The sequence below is a fragment of the Leucoraja erinacea genome, chromosome 17 (assembly GCF_028641065.1).
Source record: "Leucoraja erinacea ecotype New England chromosome 17, Leri_hhj_1, whole genome shotgun sequence".
NCBI lineage: Eukaryota > Metazoa > Chordata > Chondrichthyes > Rajiformes > Rajidae > Leucoraja > Leucoraja erinaceus.
This window is the reverse complement of record NC_073393.1, coordinates 2,428,857-2,453,870: the sequence shown is the minus strand read 5'-3', so window position 1 is coordinate 2,453,870 and position 25,014 is coordinate 2,428,857. Positions and strand designations below refer to the sequence as shown.

General features: G+C 40.2%; 1 protein-coding gene across 1 annotated transcript; it reads left to right on the top strand.

Moving 5' to 3' along the window:
* The first annotated feature begins 233 nt into the window (after nt 1–233).
* On the top strand, nt 234–24,349 carry shcbp1 (SHC SH2-domain binding protein 1). The gene is made up of 14 exons (XM_055648372.1): nt 234–393; nt 6,110–6,163; nt 7,416–7,583; nt 8,669–8,784; nt 10,038–10,246; nt 12,803–12,898; nt 15,029–15,262; nt 15,599–15,773; nt 16,997–17,117; nt 19,556–19,687; nt 20,009–20,127; nt 21,089–21,175; nt 22,094–22,238; nt 22,749–24,349. The coding sequence occupies exons 1-14, from the start codon at nt 294–296 to the stop codon at nt 23,102–23,104; spliced, it is 2,112 nt and encodes a 703-aa protein (XP_055504347.1). The 5' UTR covers nt 234–293; the 3' UTR covers nt 23,105–24,349.
* The last annotated feature ends 665 nt before the right edge of the window (nt 24,350–25,014 follow it).

Here is a 25,014-nt window from a genome sequence, read left to right as displayed (position 1 = left end):
CCGCCCCCTGCTGGCGAATGGCTGCCCGTCCGGGGCGGGGCGGGGCGGCAACGGCTTCCCGCGCGGGACAAGTTTGAATCTGGAGCGGCCCAACTGCCGGCGGCAGCGCGCGGAGAGAGAGAGACAGAGAGAGAGCGGGGCAGCGCGGAGAGAGCGCGTGTCAGGGGGACGGTGCGCGCCCCCGAGGCGGGAGGGGACAGTGCGCGCCCCCGAGGCGGGAGGGGACAGTGCGCGCCCCCGAGGCGGGAGGGGACAGTGCGCGCCCCCGAGGCGGGAGGGGACAGTGCGCGGCCATGTCCGAGCGGCTGGAGGAAGAAGCGGCCGCCCCGTCCGGGGAAGAAGCGGAGTGTGTGGACCTGGGCGGCGAAGAGCAGGCGGTGGGAGCTGTGGGAGGTGAGTGCAAGGGGTGCGGGGTCCCATGGGTGCAGGGGGATGGGTGCGGGGTCCCATGGGTGGGTGCGGGGTCCCATGGGTGCATGCGGAGTCCCATGGGTGCAGGGGGGTGGGTGCGGGGGTCCCATGGGTGCAGGGGGTGGGTGCAGGGGGGGTGGGTGCGGGGTCCCATGGGTGCAGGGGGGTGGGGTGCGGGGTCCCATGGGTGCAGGGGGTGGGGGTGGGGGGGTCCCATGGGTGGGTGCAGTCCCATGGTCCCATGGGTGCAGGGGGTGGGTGCAGGGTCCCATGGGTGCAGGGGGTGGGTGCAGGGTCCCAGGGGGGTGCAGGGTCCCATGGGGGGGGGGGTGCGGGGTCCCATGGGTGCGGGGGGTGGGTGCGGGGTCCCATGGGTGCAGGGGGGTGGGTGCAGGGGTCCCATGGGTGCAGGGGGGTGGGTGCGGAGTCCCATGGGTGCGGGGGGGGTGGGTGCGGAGTCCCATGGGTGCGGGGGGTGGGTGCGGGGTCCCATGGGTGGGTGCAGGGTCCCATGGGTGCAGGGGGGGGGGTGTGGGGGTCCCATGGGTGCAGGGGGTGGGTGGGTGCGGGGTCCCATGGGTGCAGGGGGTGGGTGCAGGGGTCCCATGGGTGGGGGGTGGGTGCGGGGTCCCATGGGTGCAGGGGGGTGGGTGCGGGGGTCCCATGGGTGCAGGGGGGGGTGCAGGGGGTGGGTGCGGGGTCCCCCATGGGTGGGTGCGGGGTCCCATGGGTGCAGGGGGGGGGGTGCGGGGGTCCCATGGGTGGGTGCAGAGTCCCCATGGGTGCAGGGGGGGGGGGGTGCGGAGTCCCATGGGTGCGGGGGGTGGGTGCGGGGTCCCATGGGTGCAGGGGGTGGGTGCAGAGTCCCATGGGTGCAGGGGGGTGGGTGTGGGGGGTGCGGGGGTCCCATGGGTGCAGGGGGGGGTGGGTGCGGGGTCCCATGGGTGCAGGGGGTGGGTGCAGGGTCCCATGGGTGGGTGCGGGGTCCCATGGGTGCATGGCGCAGGGGGTGGGTGCAGGGGGGGGGGTCCCATGGGTGCAGGGGGGGTGCGGGGTGCAGGGTCCAGGGGGTGGGTGCAGGGGGTGGGTGGGGGGGTCCCATGGGTGCAGGGGGGGGGGGTGGGTGCGGGGTCCCATGGGTGGGTGGGTGCGGGGGGGTCCCATGGGTGCAGGGGGTGGGTGCAGGGGGTCCCATGGGTGGGGGTGGGGGGTCCCATGGGTGCAGGGGGGTGGGTGCGGAGTCCCATGGGTGCAGGGGGTGGGTGCGGAGTCCCATGGGTGCAGGGGGGTGGGTGCGGGGTCCCATGGGTGCAGGGGGGTGGGTGCGGGAGTCCCATGGGTGCAGGGGCAGGGGGGTGGGTGCGGAGTCCCATGGGTGCAGGGGGGTGGGTGCGGAGTCCCATGGGGGTGCAGGGGGGTGGGTGCGGGCACCGGTGATGTTCCCTCACACAGCTGCCACACATCCAGCTGTCGCCCCCTGTCCGGGCAGATGTTTCTAACAATGATCCATTCTACATTTCCTTTACCCTCATCCCCTTTGATGTCTCCTTCTCACACCTTACCGTTCCATATCTCTGTGTCTCCCCCTCCCCTCTCTCTCAGTCTGAAGAAGTGTCTCGACCCATTCCTTCTCTCCAGAGACGCTGCCTGTCCCGCCGAGTTACTCCAGCTTTTTGTGTCTTAACTCCAGAAGGAATTTGGGAGCAACTTGTTCACACCGTTGAGTAGAGAGGGTGGTTATTATCCCTGGAGTTCAGGGTAATCTGGGTAACAGGAGGAAAAAGAAACACTTTTGGTAGAAAGACGAGGCTTGTTTATTCTAATTGCTACAACGTTGTGATTGTGTAGAATGGCCTGTTGGATAATGTAATATATAACATTATCCAACATATCCAGAATGTGTCATTCCTAACTGCATGTTGTTGTCATTTGCGGGCGGAGCACCAAGGCAAATTCCTTGTATGTGAATACTTGGCCAATAAACTTATTCATGTTTGAAGAAGGGTTTCGGCCCGAAACGTTGCCTATCTCCTTCGCTCCATAGATGCTGCTGCACCCGCTGAGTTTCTCCAGCATTTTTGTGTACCTTCGATTTTACAGCATCTGCAGTTCCTTCTTAAAAACTTATTCATTCATTCGTTCATTCATTAAAATGTGTATTTTGGTTACTGATTTATGTCATTGTTTTATCTTTTAAAAAAAAAAGTTGATTTTAATCATAAAAGTTGCTTTAATTTTTATTAGAAGCTGAGATTTCTTCTAGACTTTCTTATTTGCTTGTAAATTATTTTCTATCGCCTTATTCTTAGTATATATTTTAAATTTTATTTTCAGTATATCTATGATTCCAGATATGTTGGCTGCTGTTCTTAGTATTTACAGTTATTATCAAGTCAGTTATAGATGTGCAAACTGTTGCTCTAGGGAACTTCAATAATATAGCCCTTTGAATCTGACAGTTTACACTTATGAAAAGAAAAGGTTAGAAGCAGGAATAGATTGTGCAGACTCAAACCTTCTGCCATTCAGTAAGATCATGATTTTTCCTTTGGCCCAATTCCGTTTGCCATTCCTTATTTGCTGGTAATTTTGTAGGTAAACCCATTTGTGGGTTAGAGTCTTTAAGTATTTGCTCAGACATCAAGTAGCATCCTTAATGCCCTTGCAGCATTGGCATTTCATGTGAGGAACATATGATGAGCGTTTGTCGGCACTGGACTTGTACTCGCTGGAGTTTTAGAAGAATGAGGGTGAACCTCATTGAAACCTACCGAATAGTGAAAGTCTTGGATAGAGTGGATGTGGAGAGGATGTTTCCACTAGTAGGAGAGTCTAACGCTAGAGGTTAAAGCCTCAGAATTAAAGGACGTTCCTTTAGAAAGGAGATGAGGAGGGTGGTGAATCTGGAATTATTTGCTACAGAATGCTGTGGAGGCTGTCAATGGATATTTTTAAGGCAGAGATAAATAGATTCTTGATTAGTACGGTTTATAGGGAGATGGCAGGAGAATGGGGTTAGGAGGGAGATATAGATCAGCCATGATTGAATGGCGGAGTAGATTTGATGGACCGAATGGCCTAATTCTGCTCCTATCACATCATCTTATGGAAATGGTACAAAACACAAAGCGCTGGTGTAACTTAGCGGATCAGGTACATCTCTAATGTTGGAAATTGCTTCACTAAAACCTGGCTGGAATTATGTCTATGTAGTAGTCAATCACTTTTGAAATGTCAAAATATATTTGCTGGCTGAGAAAAGGTTTGTGCCTGAAAAAGCTCAGGAGATATCAGCATAGATAATTTTTTAGGTTCAAGAGGGAGCAAAGAGTGGGGAGAAAGATTGGAGAGTGAGGTATGGTCAAATAATGACTTCACCCAAACCTGCTAAACTGGTTCATCGTTCCTCTCTCTTTGCGCTAACAGCTCTTAATGTTTTCTTATTGCACAAGCTGAGTAATGAGTGTAAGCAAGCTGCTTGATAACGGGTCAGTTGATCACCAAGGGCGAGGCAAAGGGAATTTTTGATGTGCAGCAAACAAGAATTGAAGGGCTTGTGACTGTAGAGATGGGATGGGGCAGGCCAGTAGAGGAATTTGAATATTGTGACAATTTTGCTGTACACTTTTAAAGTTTATTGGGCCAAAGCATTTTCATTGAACTATTCAAAAGAAAAATGTTTTCCTTTAGGTCATTCATGTACTCTTTTCGATTATTTAGCAGCATGATTAAAATTCTGGCTAACTTGCTATAATTTAAAAAAATGAATTAACTGTCAAAGTAAATGTAAATTTTCCTATGTTATTTCATATGGTTGCGGGGGAATTGTGCAAACATACAGACAGCACCTGAGGTCAAATTTGAACCTAGCTTGCTTGCCATGTGAAGTAGCAACTCCATCAGCTGTATTGTATTGTATTCAAATTTATTGTCATTGTCTCAATTTGAGACAACAAAATGAATTTCCCTTACAGGCAGTATCATAAAAAAAATCCCCCAAAAAATAAATAAATAGATAGATAGATAGATAGATAGATAGATAGATAGATAGATAGATAGATAGATAGATAGATAGATAGATAGATAGATAGATAGATAGATAGATAGATAGATAGATAGATAGATAGATAGATAGATAGATAGATAGATAGATAGATAGATAGATAGATAGATAGATAGATAGATAGATAGATAGATAGATAGATGGAGATAGATAGATAGATAGATAGATAGATAGATAGATAGATAGATAGATAGATAGATAGATAGATAGATAGATAGATAGATAGATAGATAGATAGATAGATAGATAGATAGATAGATAGATAGATAGATAGATAGATAGATAGATAGTATTAAAAATAAAATTGAAATTGAATTTTAAAAAAAATCAGCTGTGCTTCTGCGCTGTCCTTCAATGTGTTTGTGTGTAAGCGATGTGTGCAAGGCTGTGTGTACACATCTGTATGATACCTATGTCAAACTTAGAAGCACGGCCTCTGTTCTAAGGCCCTGTGTGACAGTGACTGGGTCAGCCTCAATATTTAAGTCTGGGTCAGTGCCTCTTCCTCTCATTCTTCTTCTCATTCTTGGATTACATCTGTTTCTGTGGCCTCTTGTGACTAATGTCAAACTGTTGAAACAAAACGCATGGGAACAATTGCATGGCTAATTCCAAATTGATGGTGTGCATTGTTAAGATGGTAGTGGGACAAATGAGAGGCAGAATTGTGACTGGTATTTGGATGATGATGGTGCATCATCATCATCCAATGGTGTTTTTTGTGTGAATTTGAGCTTGATGGAGTTTATAACATTGATGGTTGTTACTGTGAGTCTTGGTTGGCTGAAAACTGACGCCCAAAGGAGGTGTTAGAGAACAGCTCTTTTTTATTGTGTAGGAAGGAACTGCAGTTGCTAGTTTACACCGATGATAGACACAAAATGCTGGAGTAACTCAGCGGGACAGAAGGAATGGGTGACGTTTCGGATCATGGGCTCCATGTTATGCCATCTGCAGCCATGTCACCATCCACAACATGCTGCGGGGTATGTGTACTAGCCCTGTCCCACAGTACGAGTTAATTCCAAGAGTTCTCCCGAGTTTGCCCTGATTCAAACTCGGAGATTTATGGTAATAGCCACTCGTCGGTACTCATGTTGAAAAATCTTCACAAATCTTCCCGTGCTTACCTGCCGTTAATGAATCTTCCCGAGTACCTGCCGTTAGCGGTACGAGCCTCTAAGAGACGTCCCCGAGCTCCGACGTTCATTCTCCGTGCTTACCACGAGTTTGATTTTTTTTAAACTCGGGACAGCTCTTGGAATGAACTCGTACCGTGGGGCAGGGCTTTAAAGATGCTTCAGCAAAATGTCTCCAAATCTGTTCCAATTATGTGCGGGTGCAGGTGGGGATCCTAGGGCATGGCCATTTCCAATATATACATTTTTATGTATTGAAAGCTGTTCTTTTCTAATATATTCTTTTATAGTTAATGCTGAAAAATGGTTTCACGTAACAAATTGAGTAAGATAATGATAATGACTCACACCTCTCCTTCAATTTCAATGAATTGATGTCCCCAATAGTTACAGAAAGGTTACAGATATTCCTCGAACTATGACATTTTGATTTTAAAATATGTTCTTTTATTAATGCTAGAGAATATTAATGCAACTTCTTAACTATTTCCTGCAGTTGACTGTGATGAGCCTGATGAGTCTAATGGATCTATTGATCAAGTATCCACACGTAAGTATCAAGCAGAATGGGGAGTTGTGAATTTCAGGCAAATTACTTTCAGGTATAGATTATTTTAACAGTTGATTCTGCAAGATTTTATGTCGGCCATGCTTAAAGAACAAGCCAAAGGCAAAAAAAACCTTTAGAAGCTGAGCATCTGCAATAGCAAGTCGGATTGCACTCTGAAGAAAGAAAGTCAGCTGCTGTTTCTAAACTGTTATTTCCTAAACAAAATTCTTGGCAGACTCTGTAGGTAAATACTGTTGGTGCATTAATATTGTAATATTTTAGAAAAAAATGGGCTATTGATTGCAGTTGGACCTGTTCTGTACCATCACGACGTTATCAAGTCCAGGGTAAATCAGTGGCATGCTGAAGATGATTGAATGTATCTAACATCTACAGTACCTTCAACTTTATCCCTGGGATGCAAGGCAACCCAATTTATTTGAAAGGTTTGAAGAAAATGTGGAGAGGGGTAGTTTGTGAAAAATGTTGCTTTATTTTAATGTCCAAATTATTTGTTTGTAATTTTAAATATCCTGAAATGTATTTATTTTTAAATTTAATTGCTACTTTAATTTATGTATATCTATTTGAATAGTTTTACTGAATGCTTATTACCATTGGATAGTACTGCAACTCTACAGCATTTGGTGCTGCTGATGTAGCTTCCTTTACATTGGCAAGACCAAGCATAGACTAAGCGGCAGTTTAGCTGAACGATTACGCCCTGTCGGCCAAAGGCGTCACTTACCAAGTCACCCTGCTCCTTTACCCTCTTTAATACACTCATCTCTCATCCCAGAATCTTCCATTTCCCCTTCATCCCCCATTTTATTCTGCTCTCTTCCCCCCCACCCCCCGCCCCCCATATCACACTCTTCCCATCCTCCTATATACCTCCCCTGGCTAAATTTCACTTATTTTCTCTCCTTATCTGACACTCTTTTCACCTCTAACCTTCATCACCGACTCCACCCATCTGCAAATCAAACTCCCCCTGCCCTCGCCTATACACACCTATCACTTGCTCTGTCCTGCCCCCACCACTCTTTTTTAGCTTTCTCTTCCACCCCTCCCACACCCACACTACAATCAGTCTGAAGAAAGGTCCCAGCCCGAAACATTCTCTCCACAGATGCTGGCTGACCTGCTGAGTTCCTCGAGCTTGTTGTGTTTTGAACCATCTATGTATTCATTCCAACTGTATGTGAGTATGTGCTTGAGAGTGAATAATGTTTTTTTTAATTATATTCAGGTCTTTTTCAAGATCAAAAGGAAAGTCTTGCCAATTGTGACAGTTCTAACAAAGGCATAACTTTGAAAAGAATTCTCAGTGGGAGAAGGTCGAGTTTTCCAGAAGTTGTTGAGACAACCCAACTGTCATACTATGAAAGATATAAGGCTTACCAGGACTACATCTTGGGTATGTAATCGCATTCAATTGTATTTCAAACTTTTTTAATTCTAAAAGTAGTACGGTACAATTGATGGTAGACAAAAATGCTGGAGAAACTCAGCGGGTGAGGCAGCATCTGTGGAGCGAAGGAATAGGCAACGTTTCGGGCTGAACCCTTCTTCAGACTGATGCCCGAAACGTTGCCTATTTCCTTTGTTCCATAGATGTTGCCTCACCTGCTGAGTTTCTCCAGCAGTTTTGTCTACCTTCGATTTTCCAGCATCCGCAGTATAAGGAGCAGAACGGCCAGGTTCTGCAACAACTTCTTCCCCCGAGCCATCAGACTCTTGAATTCCACATAATGTGCCGCCACTATTATCTATTATATCTTTTTAATCTTTTTAGCCATTTTATCCTTTTGTTGTTTTATGTTGCACGGTGAGCCAGATGCAACAAAATTTTGTTCAGGCTAGCATCATTGGTGTATTTTTGAATGACAGTAAAGTCTTTGGTTGATTTGATTGATTGACTTCTTAAACACAAGGTATAATTGATGCTACATTGAGATCTAGATCTTTAAAAAGAAAACATGGACTGTAGCTACTGGGCAGTGTTTAACTCAATAATGACAGTTAAAAGCAACAGAAGGGAGAATGTTTCTTACATCAGTAATTAGAAACGCTTAAATAATTTGACAGTTGCGGAGTTGCATATCTGGTAGTGAAAGGAATTGTGAGTTTTGTCCTAAAGTGTGCATCCAAGTGATGTGAAATTCTGTGGGCCACTGATGCTCCTATGCTGATGAAATACAGTTATCTGGGCTGCAAAGATGTCCCAAAATATGTAGTCGATATTTTGGAGACTGAGAAGAGATTTAAAATATAAAAATTAATCATTTTTAATAATTGGGTGATATCTGTTATTAAAATGCATTTTACAAAATAAATGAGATGGATTAGAAAAATGGCATCCAGTTACTTATGGCAATACTTATTTCTCAATTGTTCTCACACTGCAACATGTCTTGAAATAAAATATAATTTTTATTCAAAATTTTGAAGTAATTGAGAATCTACTTTTTAGTAGTTGATTGTCACTCTTTTAACCAAAAGGTGATACAAAGCCATCGGAGGTACAGGATTTCATAGCAGAATATTTGGAGAAGGTTCTCGAACCATATGGATGGCAAGCAATCTGGTCCAATGATACGTTTGAGGTGCTTGTTGAGGTAAATAACTCATTGGAATTTTTGTGGCAACTACTGCATTTTGATATTTCTAGTAGAACGAATCAGGATACTGCAAGGAAACAGGCCTTTTGGCCCACGGAGTTCACACCGATCAGCAATCCCCACACATTAACATTATCCTACACACACTAGGGACAATGTACACTTATACCAATCCTATTAACCTACAAACCTGTATGTCTTTGAAGTGTGGAAGGAAACCGAAGATCTTGGTAGAAAACCCACGCATTCACAGGGAGAATGTACAAACGCCGTATAGACAGCAGCTGTAGTCGGAATTGAACCTGGGTCTCTGGTGCTGCAAGCGCTGTAAAGCAGCAACTCTTCCGCTGCACCACCGCATCGCCCTTTAATTTAAATTGCCATTTCCTTTACTGTGACGTCACTTTCCTGCCATAGAAAGATGCCTGGACCTTGCAAAGGCTGTACTGTGAAACGCACTATCATACTGCTCTTTTTGACCTGGAAGTAAATGGAGTGCTTGGTATCTTCTCCAGTTCTCTTCGGAAGCAGAAAATAAGGAAGCAGAAAATAACACTTATGTACGAGTACAATCCGAAAAGCAGGAATATCGCCAGGATTTATAACTTGAACTGTGAATTTCCCTTCGGGAGGTGCAACTCAATTTTTCTTTACAGTTGTCACAGTGCTGACAAATGAAGAGTTATTTAGAACGTACATTGATGGTGTGTGTTGCTCATTGTGTGACCTATGTGGTTTTAATCTCTTTGAAAGACTTATGAAATGGGTTTAATATTACCCCTGGGCTTGGCAAAAAGGTGATTGGGGAATAAGGTTAACTAGAGGGTTTCCATAGAAGCAAGAGCTTTCGAAATACAGTTTGGACTGAAAGATTAAGTTGAAAGGATTTTTTGCTTAGAAACTAAAACAGTTTACTACAAACATTCACAAACACGATACTAATAATTACACTAATTTTACTTTTAGTTTAAACTTATAAACTGAAAGACAAAATCTTTAGCTTTATCATGTTCCTTGGGATTAGATTATCATTTTTGGCTCCAATTTATACTTCACTTCGAAGAATATCTTCTGCACCTTGAGAGTCTTCAGCATTGTCCATCATTTTGACTTGATTTGGTCATTGTGATCAAATATATGATACTTATATTAACCATTACACAATCAAAAACATAAATTTGCATTCTAATTCATGCTGGTTAAACATATTTAGAAAATAATACACTTAGTTTGCATCAAAATAATTTCAGGTGACTGATTTGGAGACTTCAAACCTCAGAGCAGTGGTGAAACTAACAGAACCATTCCGTTATGAGTCTGAAACATATTCTCTGAACATGGAAGGAATGGAAAGTTTCCTTGAAGCAAAAAATCACCAAGTCCCTCTACAAGAACTCTACGTGGCTTTTGATGAATCAGGAGAATTCGAACAAACGGCCCTAGCTATTGAGCATCTCAGGTAATAGATTTAATTACATTTATTATTACATTTTCCAAACAAACAAGTATTCAAACCATTGAATATTTTTGATCAGTCTCTCCCTTTAATTTGAGCCATTATTGGAAAATTATCAAAATATATTCAGTAGCTTGTTGGTCAGTAGAAGAGCTGTATTATTTTAACAAAGGCTCATTATACATGTTAAATGTGTATGTAGGCTGTGGGCCCAGCATCAAAAATGTGTCTAGAAATCTGTTTTCGTGACCCAAATCACAGAACTACATGACATTTTCCACAGATTTAGATGAAATATAATTGAGAAGGAAGTCATAACTCGTCATTGCCGAAAGTTGCACATTAATTAATTAAACTAATTAGAAAATGAGATCGGGAAAGTAAGCGCCATCTAGTGGCCAATGCCCATATTACACGATGGGCAGCCTATTTCCGTGTTGCAGTCCATTTAAACTATATATTATTATACCTATATATATTAATGGCAGGGGAGACCATCCCCTGTGGAGGGTCAGGCAGAGGCAACAAAAAAAAACATCTCATAGTCATTAAGTCTGCATGGACTTCAATTCATAACATTTCAACCTCTACTTAATGTTAATGAGAATAACTGATACTACCATAGATAAATTAGTTCAAGTTTAAGTTCACATACACCAATTAATTTCTACATAAACATCAGTCATTTCTTACCATTTCTCACTTCAATGGCAGCCTATAAAGTGCAATGAATATTCCTCCGTTTTTCTCCCGTGGTCAGGGCCTGGAAACGGCCACTACAGACGGCACTATGTACAGCCTTTCTCCCCGCCCGCGGAGATGATCTGCGGCTCCGCGCTCGCGAATTGGCCGCTTTTTAATTGAGACCGCGGCTTCACTATGTTAAATACATACGCCCCGCGTTCGGAGCACTTTTTCCCGGTAAGTTGTCGCAGGCAGCTCCGAGATTAGATGGTTAAGACTTATTACTCTACAACAAGCTGGTGTTAGTGAAAATATTTAATTTACCTTGTTATTGATACATATAGTTTGGGCCCTCAACTTCATGAATGTATGAATAAGTGAATGAATGAATGAATGAATGAATGAATGAATGAATGAAGTGAAGTCCTCTCAGCCATGTTGTGTGCTAGCCTGAAGCAAAGCGCGTGATTGGCCAACTGGCATGCAACTCAATGTTAAACGTGCTTTGATTGGACTAAAAATACCCGAAATTTTTCCGTTTTTTCTCTAATTTAATTAAAAAATGTGCAAGTCTTGTTCATGACGAGTTTCAGTGGTGATTTATATATTTTCTTTTACACAATATGTGAAAATTTCATGTAGTTCTGTGACTTGGGTCATGAAACACTGGAATAAAGCTCCTCGGCCCACAGCCTAATGGTACTTAATCGAGAACCACATACACCCTGGCCATTCCCTCTTCTATCCTGTCCCATCGGGCAGAAGATCAAAAAGCTTAAAAGATCATCACCAGATTCAGGAACGGGTTCTTCAAGTAAGAGAATCAAAGTAAGAGAATCAGTTCAAACTATTCAAAGTAGAAGAATCAAAACTACCGTATATGATCAATTTGATGTTTTCAGCCTATCAATGAATTAGTTTATGTATTTAATATAATTAATTGCAAGTAGTGTGAATTGTTTAGACAAAAAGCCAGAGTAACTCAGCAGGACAGGCAGCATCTGTGGAGAGAAGGACTGTGTGACGTTTCAGGTCGAGACCCTTCTTCAGACTGGTTACGGATAAGGGAAACGAGAGATATAGTTGGTGATGTGGAGAGATAAAGAACAATGAATGAAAGATATGCAAAAAAGTAACTATGATAAAGGAAACAGGATTGTAAGCTGTTTGTAGGGTGAAACTGAGAAGCTAGTGCAACTTGGGCGTGGGAGGGATAGAGAGAGAGGCAATGCCGGGGCTACCTGAAGTGAGAGAAAGCAATATTCATACCACTGGACCAAATGCAGACTGGGCGATCGCTTTGTGGAACACCTTCGCTCAGCCCGCCTGAACCAACCTGATTTCCCGGTTGCTGGGCCCTTTAATTCTCCCTCCCATTCTTACACAGACCTCTCAGTCTTTGACCTCCTCCATTGTCGTAGTGAGGCTAGACGCAAATTGGAGGAACAGCATCTCATATTCCGCTTGGGCAGCTTGCAGCCCATTGGTATGAATATTGATTTCTCTCACTTCAGGTAGCCCTGACATTCCCTCTCTCTCTATCCCTCCCTCCTACACCCAAGTCGCACTAGCTTGTCATTTTCACCCCACAAACAGCTTACAATGGCCTGTTTCCTTTATCATCGTTACTTTTTTGCATATCTTTCATTCGTTGTTCTTTATCTTTCCACATCACTGTCAATATCTCTGGTTTCCCTTATCCCTAAACCAGTCTGAAGAAGGGTCACGACCCGAAACGTCACCCATTCCTTCTTTCCAGAGATGCTGCCTGTCCTGCTGAGTTACTCCAGCTTTTTGTGTCTGTCTTCGGTTTAAACCAGCATCTGCAGTTCCTTCTTACACAGTGTGAATTGCGTAATGTTTTATACGTTGCAGATTTTTCTTCCAACATATTTGGAGAATCTGGGATGAAGATGACGATGATGATGATTTTGATTACTTTCTCAGATGTTGTGAACCAAGATTAAAACTGTAGGTATATATTGTCTAATTTTAATGTAGGCTATATGTTGCCAGATATTGAGAATTTATTCAGCTAGTTTAGTGATTATATTATATCATGCCATTTCTGATGACTGGATAAATTATCTCAAAGTTTGGAATAGTTTTTAGGGATTGTGATTATGATTTCTCATCTTGGTTCAAATGGAGATTGTAAACTTGATTAAAAAAAATATATATATATTTGTGAGGGACAAGTTGTTGGCAAAGTCGGTGCTTATTGCCTATACCTATTTTCCTCCTGCATTTAGAGGGTATAGTTACTTAAGTGAACCCGATGGGTATTTGCCAACACGTGTTACCTCACAGTCACCTGATTTATTGAATTACCTGAATTCAAATTCCCACTGACGTGCTGGGAATGAAACTTGTGTCCCCAGATCAATAGTCGAGCTTCTCGATACTAATTGTATAACGTAACCACTAAGGTGTTGTAACCTCGAAATGGGTTCAAATTTGTAAATCCCACAGTAAAGTTGCTCTGATTCCTTACAGGGCAGAAATCAATTAACTGAGGTGCAAGAATCTGCACTTCCCCACTATAGGTCACCCACACTGTACCGTAAATATTAAATACATTTAGTACATTCAAATATAGTATGCCACTTTCTGTATCCTCTTTGTATATGGTTAATTTGAAAGAAACTTTGAACATTGTCAATTATATACAATCACTCCTGAATTTGAATTTAGTCTTTTTTTTGTTTAATAATTAAATGTTATCTAATTGTACTTAAGTATACCTGCTGGTGAAATAGCTGGAATGAATTTTGCTTTGTGCGAACTTTATAATTAATTCATAGCTGTATTGACAGGACATTATATTCTCCACATTCTGACAGTCTACATCTCATTCCACTCGGAGTCACAAACTCTGCTGCACCATTGTGAGCTTCACTGTTCGTTAGCTATTTTGTAATTTGACTGATTCTTGACACCAGATGGTGCTCTAAGCAAACTGAAATTTGATCTGCTTTTGACGACAAGGCTATTTTTAACCTGCCTGATTAAAGGGGATTTTAATCAATGAATTGCAGGATTTCTGTATTTTGCTTTAATAATGTTATCTGTTGTTTTTCACTCTGACACCAACTTTTTATTTCTTTATCCTTGTGAAAATGGCCATTGTGAAAATTATCCCAGAGCCATATGTTTCTGGCTCTGTCCTATATTCTTATATAAGGTTTGGGAATTAATTTTAACAGTGTTTTTAGACAGTGGATATCGTGTGCTGGCCCATCCATTAATTGATATCCAGCAGCTGATGTTAGCTGGCAGTGTGGTCTTGCTTGTAGCTTGTTCTACTGTTGACAATCTTCAATGCAGGCTAATTTCAAGCAAATGGGAGGTTGAATTGGTTTTGTGTATTTTGTGTGGCTCGTTTCCTCACTTAATCAATTCAATGAAATTGTGTCTTTATATGGAAACAAGATTGCAGAAGTTGGCACCTGAACTTGATCAACAAACACAGCAAACATCATTGAAATATAAAAATAAACTGTTGCAATTTTACATTTAGAAACATTTGAAACTTAGTTGCATTGGAATGACTGAATATGCATTCTGCAATATTCACATAATGTACAATAATATTCAATAATGTACAATTAATCGGGCACAATGTGGTCTACGAACTAGCAGATTTTTCAAACTAATGGATATTGTTTCTATTAATGCACCAATGTACTTAATATATTTTAACCCAAGTTCATGACCTGGCGACAACCTATGACAGCACCTACGACAGGAGAAGGCAGGCAACGCCAAGCCCAATGTCGCCGAGTAGTTTTGAACATTTCAAAATCCAGCAGCGACAATAAATAAGTAACGACACTTGAGGAGACCGTTCATGACAATACAGGCATCACGCCGCGACAGCGTATTTTTCAGCTGTCGCCAAACTAATCGCCTAAGTGGGACAGGCCCTTAGTAGTCTGATACTAAATTATTGAAGTTTTACTATATCAATTAAAGGGTAACCTAATAAACTGAAAATATTTGTTACTGCAGTAATAAAGGCATGTAGGTGTTTTTGTTCTGTACTGGTAACACAAGCTAATCTGTACTAATGGAGGCAGCATTAATTTCTTTTCAATTCAGGTATTATGATATTCTTGAGGATCGCGTTCCTGTTGATCTCATCGCTGAATATAATCAGTTGTTGTCTAAGTCTGAGGAGACGTACAAAGAATTTATAAAAGTGAGAGATTATATCTCTGCTAGTGATTCTGAATCTGAATTGAACAATGTTTCTATGGTGGAAGGTGTTAAACTTTGCGAAGAGCTGGACAAGCTAAAATATAAACTTCGAATAATGGAGTCTCCACTTTACAGGTAACCCTTCCTTTGATTCAGTCTTCTACAAACGATATGCTTTTCCAGTTGGCATTGGTCATACATTTTTTAAATAATTACAAATATATAAGTATTACCACCCCAAGATCATGCAATGCCAAGTTTTTGTTACGTCATGCAGTCTTTAAACCTGCATTCCATTTAATAATAACATGTATATGATTAGATATTGTATCACACAAAGGGAATAATATATAATCTTTGATTTCAAAATATTGACATTGAAAGAGAATGGTTAGGTAAACACAACAGAGAAATGTGTATAAAACTTTGCATAGCTGAAATCAGTAACCTTTAAGAAAAATGATCTTTTAGGTATGTGCTACGCCAGGATGGATATGGATTGCCAGGAAAGCAGGCCAAAGGAACTCGTCCATCAGGTGAAAAAATGATTCATGTTGTTTCAAGCTCCATGACTATTACTCTACTGAAGTCTTTGTTGAAGGAGAAACTAAACCCAGACTCTTTTATTCAGGAACAAGCAATGGAGGTAATGATTTTCACTGACCATTTAGGCAATGCAATTTTAGTTGAATAAACAAACGTTGAGTGATTGATTTTGATTATTATAATGTAAAGTGCTTAGCCTTGTGAAACAGTTTAAAATAGTATTTCTTTGGCATCAGAAGGATGTCCGATAGTTGTATAGTATTTACTTTTACTATACTGTTGTTGTTATGTAGGTGCCAATGCCATATTGTTTTTAACAAACTGATTTATGGAATACTAAAATTCGGAAACACTTGAGTGGACAGTTTAGCATTTTTTTTAACTGGCAAGAATTTCATGTAAGTGGCAAGTTCATAACTGTCTTAGTGAATTTATTTAATTTGACTTGTTGATTAATTAATTTTCACCCAAAACAGATTACAGTATGTGTTTAATTAGTTAAGTGGCATACAGGTTCAAAAATTGCATGGCATAGCCTAAAATTGGAATGATCCTGTAATGGTATTGCTTATGAATTTGTAATTATTTAACATTTTCATTCATTTCAATTTTAACCAAACAAGCATAACATAGTTTGTAGTAGGACATTGTGTGACATGATGTTGCTATAGAGTTGTGTCATTCGAGTCAGGCTTGCCTCCAAAATGGCTGTAGGGAAAATAACCATCAGAGCCCCATCACCAGCTTTGTCCCTGACATTCGGCAATATTCAAGATCATTGATCAATTAAGAAAAATTAAAATATTTTTAAAATTGCATGCATTTAAATAATTAAAAACATCAAAACAAACATACTTTCCATTCATCGATTGTTGCTGCTGCTACACTAACTCTATCCTGGCGGTAGCAAAAATACTGGATACTTCAGCCAGCTTGTTTTCTTTGTCGGGCCTCCGCAAATTCAGCTTGCCTTTGCTGTGTGCACGCTGTGAAGATGTCAATGTCAATCAGGGTTAAATGTTGGCAGTGGAACGGTTGGCATTTTCCAACATCCTCTGATGCCAAATAGCTTTGTTGGGAAGTATTTGATGTTTCTTTCATTTGTAGGTCTAATCATCAAATGTTCAGCATTTTAGAGGCTTCAGGAAAATATATCACCCAGGGTTAGTATAAATAAATTTGAAAGGAACAAAGGGCCACGTGATACTTGCCTAATGAAGGGAGCCTGAAGCTTACTGGTATAGGAAATGCTTAATATTGACGTGGAATATGTTCTGAATGAACAAGTAAATGATTTACTTTAACTACTTTTCCTTCTGTCAGTTTCATAGCGACCCACTTGCAGCAATAAATGCATGTTATGAAGGAGATATTGTTATTATCTGTCCTGGTCGTTACAGCGTGAATGGCTCTTTCACAATTGCTGATTCCATTCAAGTAGAAGGTAAGGGCATTAGGAAAAATATATTGCACCATAGCAGGTTCTCTCTGGCACATATACGAGGAAAGGGATGATAATATGTATTTGGGTTTGGGTTTATTATTATGACAAACTGAGGTACAGTGAAAAGCTTTGTTTTGCATGCTATCCAAACAGATAGGGTGTGGCACGGTGGTGCAGTGGTAGAGTTGCTGCCTCACAGCGCCGGAGACCCGGGTTCCATCCTGACTATTGGTGCTGTCTGTATGGAATTTGTAAGTCTTGCCTGTAACCTGCGTGGGTTTTCCCCCGGTGTTCACCAGTTTTCTCCCAACACTGTAAAGACGTACAGGTTTGTAGGTTAATTGGCTTTGGTAAAAATTGTAAATTGTCCCTAGTGTGTGCTAGTGTAACAACGATCGCTGGTCGGCACGGATTTGATGGGCCAAATGGCCTGTTTTCCCCACTATATCTCTAAACTAAACTCAAAAAAGATAATTGAAACCATCAAGTCAAACTCAAGTATGATAGAGCATTGGGGAAATATAACAGCCTGCTTCCTGTTTGGACAATGGATGGAGGATGTGTCAACAGCTGGCAAAAGTAATTTGTGATGGAGGACAAAATCTATCCCATCCGTCTCCCAGTTTTTAGTTGGAGAGAACTGTTGCTCATCATTGTTGCGCACCTGATTAAATGCTTGATCATTTTAAAACAAGCTGATTAGTTGAGAGGCAGCGGTGGTAGAGCTGGGCGTTGTATGCGTACCCGCACACTAAAGATATTCGGCTCCAATTTGGGTCACATACAACTCCCAAATACTTACATTTATATGGTAATTTCTAAAAATCTCTGGGTGATTTTCTCAAAGTATTTCCATAAATTAATATGAATTAGCTTTCTACAGGTCTGATATTAATTCAATAACTGCAGCTAAATATGAATAATTTTGAGGAGGTAGTGTTTGAAAGGTATGGTTTGTTATATTTGGGAAGATATTATTTGGAAATATAATTGAATTAGTTGGAGAAATCTATCTGATGCATCAGTGGTAAGAGTAGTACGAGTTACTATTCATGCAAAGATCAATTGTATTTGTATTTCTCTGACTATAACACCATTGCTATCATTGTGCTTGTGCATCGAGTGATAAAACACAAACTTACAGATAGAAATGAAATCAAAAGGGTTAAACTCCTGGTCAATTTGTTTTGATTGTTGCTTTCCATGTCAATGTTCTTTAGTCCTATTCATCAAAGTCATGATTGTGGTTATTTTTATACTTGTACTTGCCTTTCTGTCCTTCAAACCCTGTTTGACTTTTACATTTTTTTTAGTAAGTTTAGTTCTACATTAGCTTTCCATGAATGAATGAACATGACCATCACCATTTATTTTCAACTTGTGTCCAGCTATGTATGTTAGAATGATATTATTGGAATGGATCATTTTTTTTGCAGTGACATTTGTCTTGATATACTTTCATGATTAATACTGCAATTGTTTTCCTGGGATTGTGGTTGTGATATATAAGATCTTTTGTCTTGCTCATTTGCATGCCAGAGGAATCATGTGCTTGCTTGTGTCATTTTGTTAATCTTCTGAACAAAATCCACTAATACTGGGATATTAGCACTAATTTTAAAGTGAATATTTTTGAAATAACAAATAATAATGCAGACAAACAAAAGTGCTGGAGAAACTCAGCGGGTGAGGCAGCATCTATGGAGCGAAGGAATAGGCGACGTTTCAGGTCGAGACCCCCCCCCATAGATGCTGCCTCACCCACTGAGTTTCTCCAACACTTTTGTCTACCTTCGATTTTCCCAGCATGTGCAGTTTTTTCTTAAACATGCAGACAAGGGAAATTATTTTGCTCTGAGGAGATTGACACAGTGTATAGTCAATAGAAAGCAAGGACGAGAGGGTTAGGGTCTGGAGGCAAAGGTCGTAGATATCATCTGTGATAGATGATGTCTATGAATTTTGTTTAACATGCTCAAGTCATATGGAAAAGAAGAAATCCTTGGGGATTAGAACTCTGGGAGGGGGAATGTGGTATTCCATCTAATTTTCACAAAGATTGCACTGAACTAGTGGCTTTGGTGGCAGTGAACCATCTGAAGAGTGGTGGTGGAGGAACCTCAAGTACACAAACCTCCACCTGCAAACAGGCATGCGCTATCAACTCAGTACGAGTAGATCGTTTGAATTTTAATATAATTTTAAATACATTTTGTTTATGAACTTTTACAAAATGGTAGTTCACGATTTGCATAGAGCAGAATAGCATGAAGTGGAAGCATAATATTTTCGAAATTCTTTGCCACTCAAGCAAGTAGTCCTGCACCATGAATGTTGTGGTGTTCTCTTGGTATTTAGAACTGGTTCTATCATACAAATATGCTGTTCCTTTATTCCATTAACTGACATTTGGTTCTGTTTTCCTTCCCACTGCCCAGGGTATGGACTTCCTGATGACATTGTTCTAGTGAAAGAAGGCAAAGGAGATGCCTTTGTTGATTGCACAGCAAGTTGTGTCAAAATATCCAATTTGAAAATTATTCAGCACGATGCTACAGAAGGTATTTTATGTAAGTATGATATAATGTTGCATAATGTGTGTAAGGGCAGAAGAATCTAGGACTTTTAAAAATATTAAATGATTACTAGATGTCCAATATTTTAATTCTGCTCAGTTGAACTATTTATTACAAAGGCTTTAATTTGCTTCATGATTGGTGCTTGATTATTCTTATGTCTTAAACATATTAACATTTTCATGTTATTTTTTTACCAATAACATTGATTATTCGATTATTATCATTGAAATATGAAACAAGTATTTTAGTTTTGGACTCTGCTGAAAAATATTGGTCTTGCATTCAACTAACTTCGCTATTTTAACTACCTAGGTGTCCGTAAAGGCCAAACTATTCTTGAAGGCTGTGTATTACAATGTGATTCTACAGGGGTTGTGTTGAGAACCTCAGCACAACTGCATATGAAAAACTGTGATGTATATGGAGCAAAGGTATAGTCTAATTGCATACTTCAGAATTGTAACTATCTCAACGTTGTTTTAGCTTTCAACATATTGTGCTGCAGTAGGAAATTTCAACTTGATTAAAGTATAACATACCGTTCTAATCTTGATTTTAATACAATTTGTGGTTTTCAAATAGTAATTTAGTAGTGCGCTACTATATGAAGAGATGAGATGGATGTATCTTACATGACAAGAGTGGTGTAGATTAACCTAATCTGCTTTTCTTCTTCTTCTTCCGTTCTTTTGATCTTAAAGTTATGTGAGGAAGCATAAAAGTGTTAAGTTCTTCTGTATATTTTCACAAAAAATATGAATTTGCATGTTACATGCAGACTCAAAATTCTTGAAAACAAGTTATAAATTTCAATTTTTTGTTAACGGTATTTTAACCAAAGGAAATATATATGAATAACTTGTACAAATAGGAAATCCGTAATGGGAAGAGGAACTGTTCAGACCGGAAATAAAATCAGTTCCTATTTGTCCTTATTTTATAAAGGAAGTGGAGAGGTTAATTTTTAATTTCTCAAAATATTTCCGTGATCAATTAACTTTAAAAAAAAAAAATGCTGTCTTGAGGAATGAGTTTAAAAACAAATAGCAACATACCCCTACTATTTAGCACCTCAAAATTAAGTACATGCCACCTCATTTAATTCCAATAGTCACCAGTCAAAGGAAGAACTAGGTCACAAAAACCAAAACGCCAATAGATTAGGATTTTTTCTCTCCAAAAGTTAAACAAGAGTAGATGTAAAAGAACACAGTTCTTAAGGGCAATATTCATTAACTCTGCTGCATTCAGCCATATGGTATTGAACTCAAATGTAAGAAAAGAGTACTATATGAGACATATAAATGTGTGTGAATTGAAAGTTTGAATGCATCTAAGCTGCAAGGCTTTGTCACCGCCAAAGCAAAAGATTAACATTGTCATTTTTCACAGGGGGCAGGCATTGAAATTTATCCCAGCAGTATATGTGAGCTGTTTGGCAATGATATACATCACTGCAAGGAGGGAATACTTATTAAGGTAAGTTCAGTAGTACTTAATGAACAGTACAGCAGTCGTAACATGCAATTATATAATAATTAAATATGAAGAAAGCAATCCAAGCACAAAATAGAAATGAGATGAGAGATTTAAATAAAAGAAGATAGTTGGCCAGACATTTGACCAAAAAATGTGCTGGCAATAGATAATGATAGAAAAAGTGGGTGTAGGGAAATGTTCTATGGTTGCAGCTGGAATTAATCAACAAATAGAAATGGTTTCATAATGAGGCAGGCACTATTGAAACATCCCATGGTATGATAGCAACATATTGGCGTTACTACCTAAAACTGTCAGTATTGTGCATAGGTAATGTGGCAGATTAAAAAAAAAATCCTTATCTCTGTTCCTGCTCATTGTTATATATTGAAACAATTATCATTAGCAATGAAAGTTTTGCATTTTTGTTTAATATATCATGAAATCATTTTTCAACTTGCCAATTGAGCAGTGCTCTTAGTGGATTGGCCGTCTGCATTAGTAAAATATCATTTTCATCTTCATTTCTATAGGGTGATTTCAGTGATCAGCCCGTTACTGTTTTTATGCCCCAGCGGTTTGAAAACTTTAATTTTTGTAACTTCTGAAATAGTTACTTGAACACGTCAAGTAACCACCGGGTGGCGCCAGCAATGGCTGCCTCGCCAACAGTCTGTCTGTCCTTTCCTTTGTGTTTAAAATGTGTTAAAATGCACGTGACAATAAAAGTCCTTTGAAACCTTTGAAGGAAAAATAAATAAGTCCTTGCATATCCATACTTTGTTTGGAAAATGGTTTGGTATGTGCCAGAAAGTCTCCAATAATTAGGTGTAACGTGTCCTGAAATTGGATGTAACATGTACATGTGGAATAAAATGTTGCACAAGAATCCTAATGCAATTTATTTGAATGTTGCAGAATTTCATGGAAGAACTATACGAGGTGCCAAAAATAACAATGATGAACAATCTTATACATAATCACGAAGACTATGGTATTACAATGTCTAAATTTGCAATAAACTTCACAAAAAAGAAACCATTTTTTGTACTGCATCATACAAGTAAGTGGAAAAGAATGCTGTAAGTTGTGTCGGAAGGAACTACAGATGCTGGTTTACACCAAAGATAGACACAAAATGCTGGAATAACAGGCAGCATCTCTGGGTAGATGTTTTAAATTGTTTTACTATTGTCAGAATTCTTCCATATGGAACCTGCATTTGGGCAAAAACAATAGGTGGACTTGTTTATTTGAAGTTTATAACCACTGCATACCATTGATTATTCTTCAAATTAGTTTTCCACAGTGCAGCAATATTTTCTGAATGCTTGTGGAATGAATGTTTCATTATTGGTATAATTTATTGAGTACTTCCTCAATGCCAAGTTATTTTTTGTAGTTTAATTATCGTCTGGAAATAAAAGTTCAAGCATCCTTGTTTACCTGTTGAAAAGTCAGCTCAATTACTTAAAAATTAATATTGAATTACTGTGGTCTTTTATCATAGCTTGAAAATGCAAAATTAGCAACAAAATAAATCTAACGGTTCGTTTGTTTTTCTATTCTGTAGGTGACCTGGGGCCAACGACAAATTTACAATGTGATTTAAATGAACAAAACTTGGAGTTAGATTCTGGCAGTTGTGTTTCGCAGCAAGTACCAGATTTATTAATCGAGGAGTGTGATCCTGCTGCGAGTGAAGAAATAGTGGTCTTGAACCCCCTCAACACGGCTGAATGTGACGAGGCAATTACTAATGAACTCATTTCCACTTCTGCAACAAAGAGAGAACAGACCAGAAGTAGATTGAATGAAACCATAGACAGTGAGATGGATAACGTCATGCCACAAGAAATATTCCCATCCATTGTAGGTAATCATTTTAAGAAAAATGGCAAAGGAAGTTTTGGAATTGTATACTGTTAATTTCATTGTGTTTACAAAATCCTATATATGAAATATATTTGTACAGACATTGTACAGCTGCTTTTAAAAATGTGTATTTCTAAAATCGCACTCACAATTCCCAGCAAATGAAAAAGTGCTTCCATTCTCGATAGTCCTGTAGTCCAAGAGTTGTCTTGGCAGTAAGTATTTATCGGCAGATGTATAATTAGTTTAGCCATGAACCTGTCTGTTCAATTAAAAATGCTGCAGCCCACAGTTCTTCACAAAATGGCACTTCTTATTTTGTCACAGGTCATTTAGCTGTGTAAAATGTAATTTCTATAAAGATTAAAAGGGGTTAATCGCAGAATTTATCACATGTCATTGCTGTAAACATTGAGCCCCAAAATGTATAGCACTTGGCAGACAGCTTCTTTGCTCAAAAGCTCTAACATGCCTAAAGAGCCAACAGTTTAGCGGTTATTTTATATCCACTCTTCCTTTCTATATTTTTAATTTTTGGAGGAAAAAACACAATGCTGGAGGAAGTTTGTTAGTCAGGCAGCTTCTGTGGAGGCAGAGGGTTGGTTGTCATCCTGGGTCAAGAACCCTGCCTTAATCCTGATGTAGGAAAACTATTTAATACGCCGGCCATCCCCCCCCCCCCCCCCCCCCCCCCCCCTGCTTTGCAAATGTTGCCTGACCTGCTGAGTTCCCGCAGTAGCTTGCCATATACTCCAGATTACAGCCTCTGTAGGCTCTTGGGACTTCATTAATTTCTAATGTGTTTATTTAAAACTGCATTCATTTAGCTATGTTCCATCTGCCCTGATGTGGTTCGGGGCCGATGTTTTGAGAATAGTTTATCACATAACCACCGACATATCCCATTTGTGGCTAGAAGTAGTTCCTGTCAATTTATTTTTATTTATCCTCATTGCACAATTATCCTATATTTATATTTGCATGCATGAATTTGGGAATTTATATTTGTATTGAAGGAAGGAAGGTTCCAAATAACCTCGGGTGAAATCATGTAACTTTGCATTAACATTAAATTGATTCCTTGTCACACTTATGTGGTACATAAAGTTGAAATAAACATGAAAGTACATATTCTGCAGTATTTATGCTTTTATTTCTAAATGTGACCAATTTACTTAGTCAACAATTATTTATTTCACTTCATACTTTTACTACAGCCTGCTGCAATTGATTGCAAATTTGTATTGGTTTAATTACTGAGATCCTTATTCAGAATAAAGTTTTAAGTATTCAATTGGTTTTCTTTTAGAGCTAATTTTTTAATTGATTTGCAATTATATTTGACAGCGAGTTTGAAAGATTCATGATATTTTTTAGTTCTAATGTTATAGGAAGGAACTGCAGATGCTGGTTTAAACCAAAGATGGACACAAAATGCTGGAGGAACTCAGCGGGACAGGCAGTATCTCTGGATGGAAGGAATGAGTTGACGTTTTGGGTCGAGACACTTCTTCAGACTGAGTCAGGGGAGGGGGAGATACAGAGATAAGGAAGTGTGTGAAAACGAGACAAAGGGAATGAAGCTGAAGAAATGTGGAATAGATCATTGTTAGCTAGGAGAAAGTAACACCAAAGCAAACACATAAAATGTAACCGAGGACAGTCATACCAGCCTGGGAACTGGGAAGGCAAAGGTTACTTGAAGTTAGAGAAGTCAATATTCATACCGCTGGGGTGTAAGCTTCCCAAGTGAAATATGAGGTGCTGCTCCTCCAATTTGTGCTGGGTATCACTCTGACAATGGAGGAGGCCCAGGACAGAAAGGTCAGTGTTGGAATGGGAGGGGGGAGTTAAAGTGTTTAGCCACCGGGAGATCAGGTAGATTTCTGTTCTGGATCTCCTCCATTGTCGGAGTGAGGTCCAGTGCAAATTGGTGGAACAACACCTCATATTCCGCTTGGGCA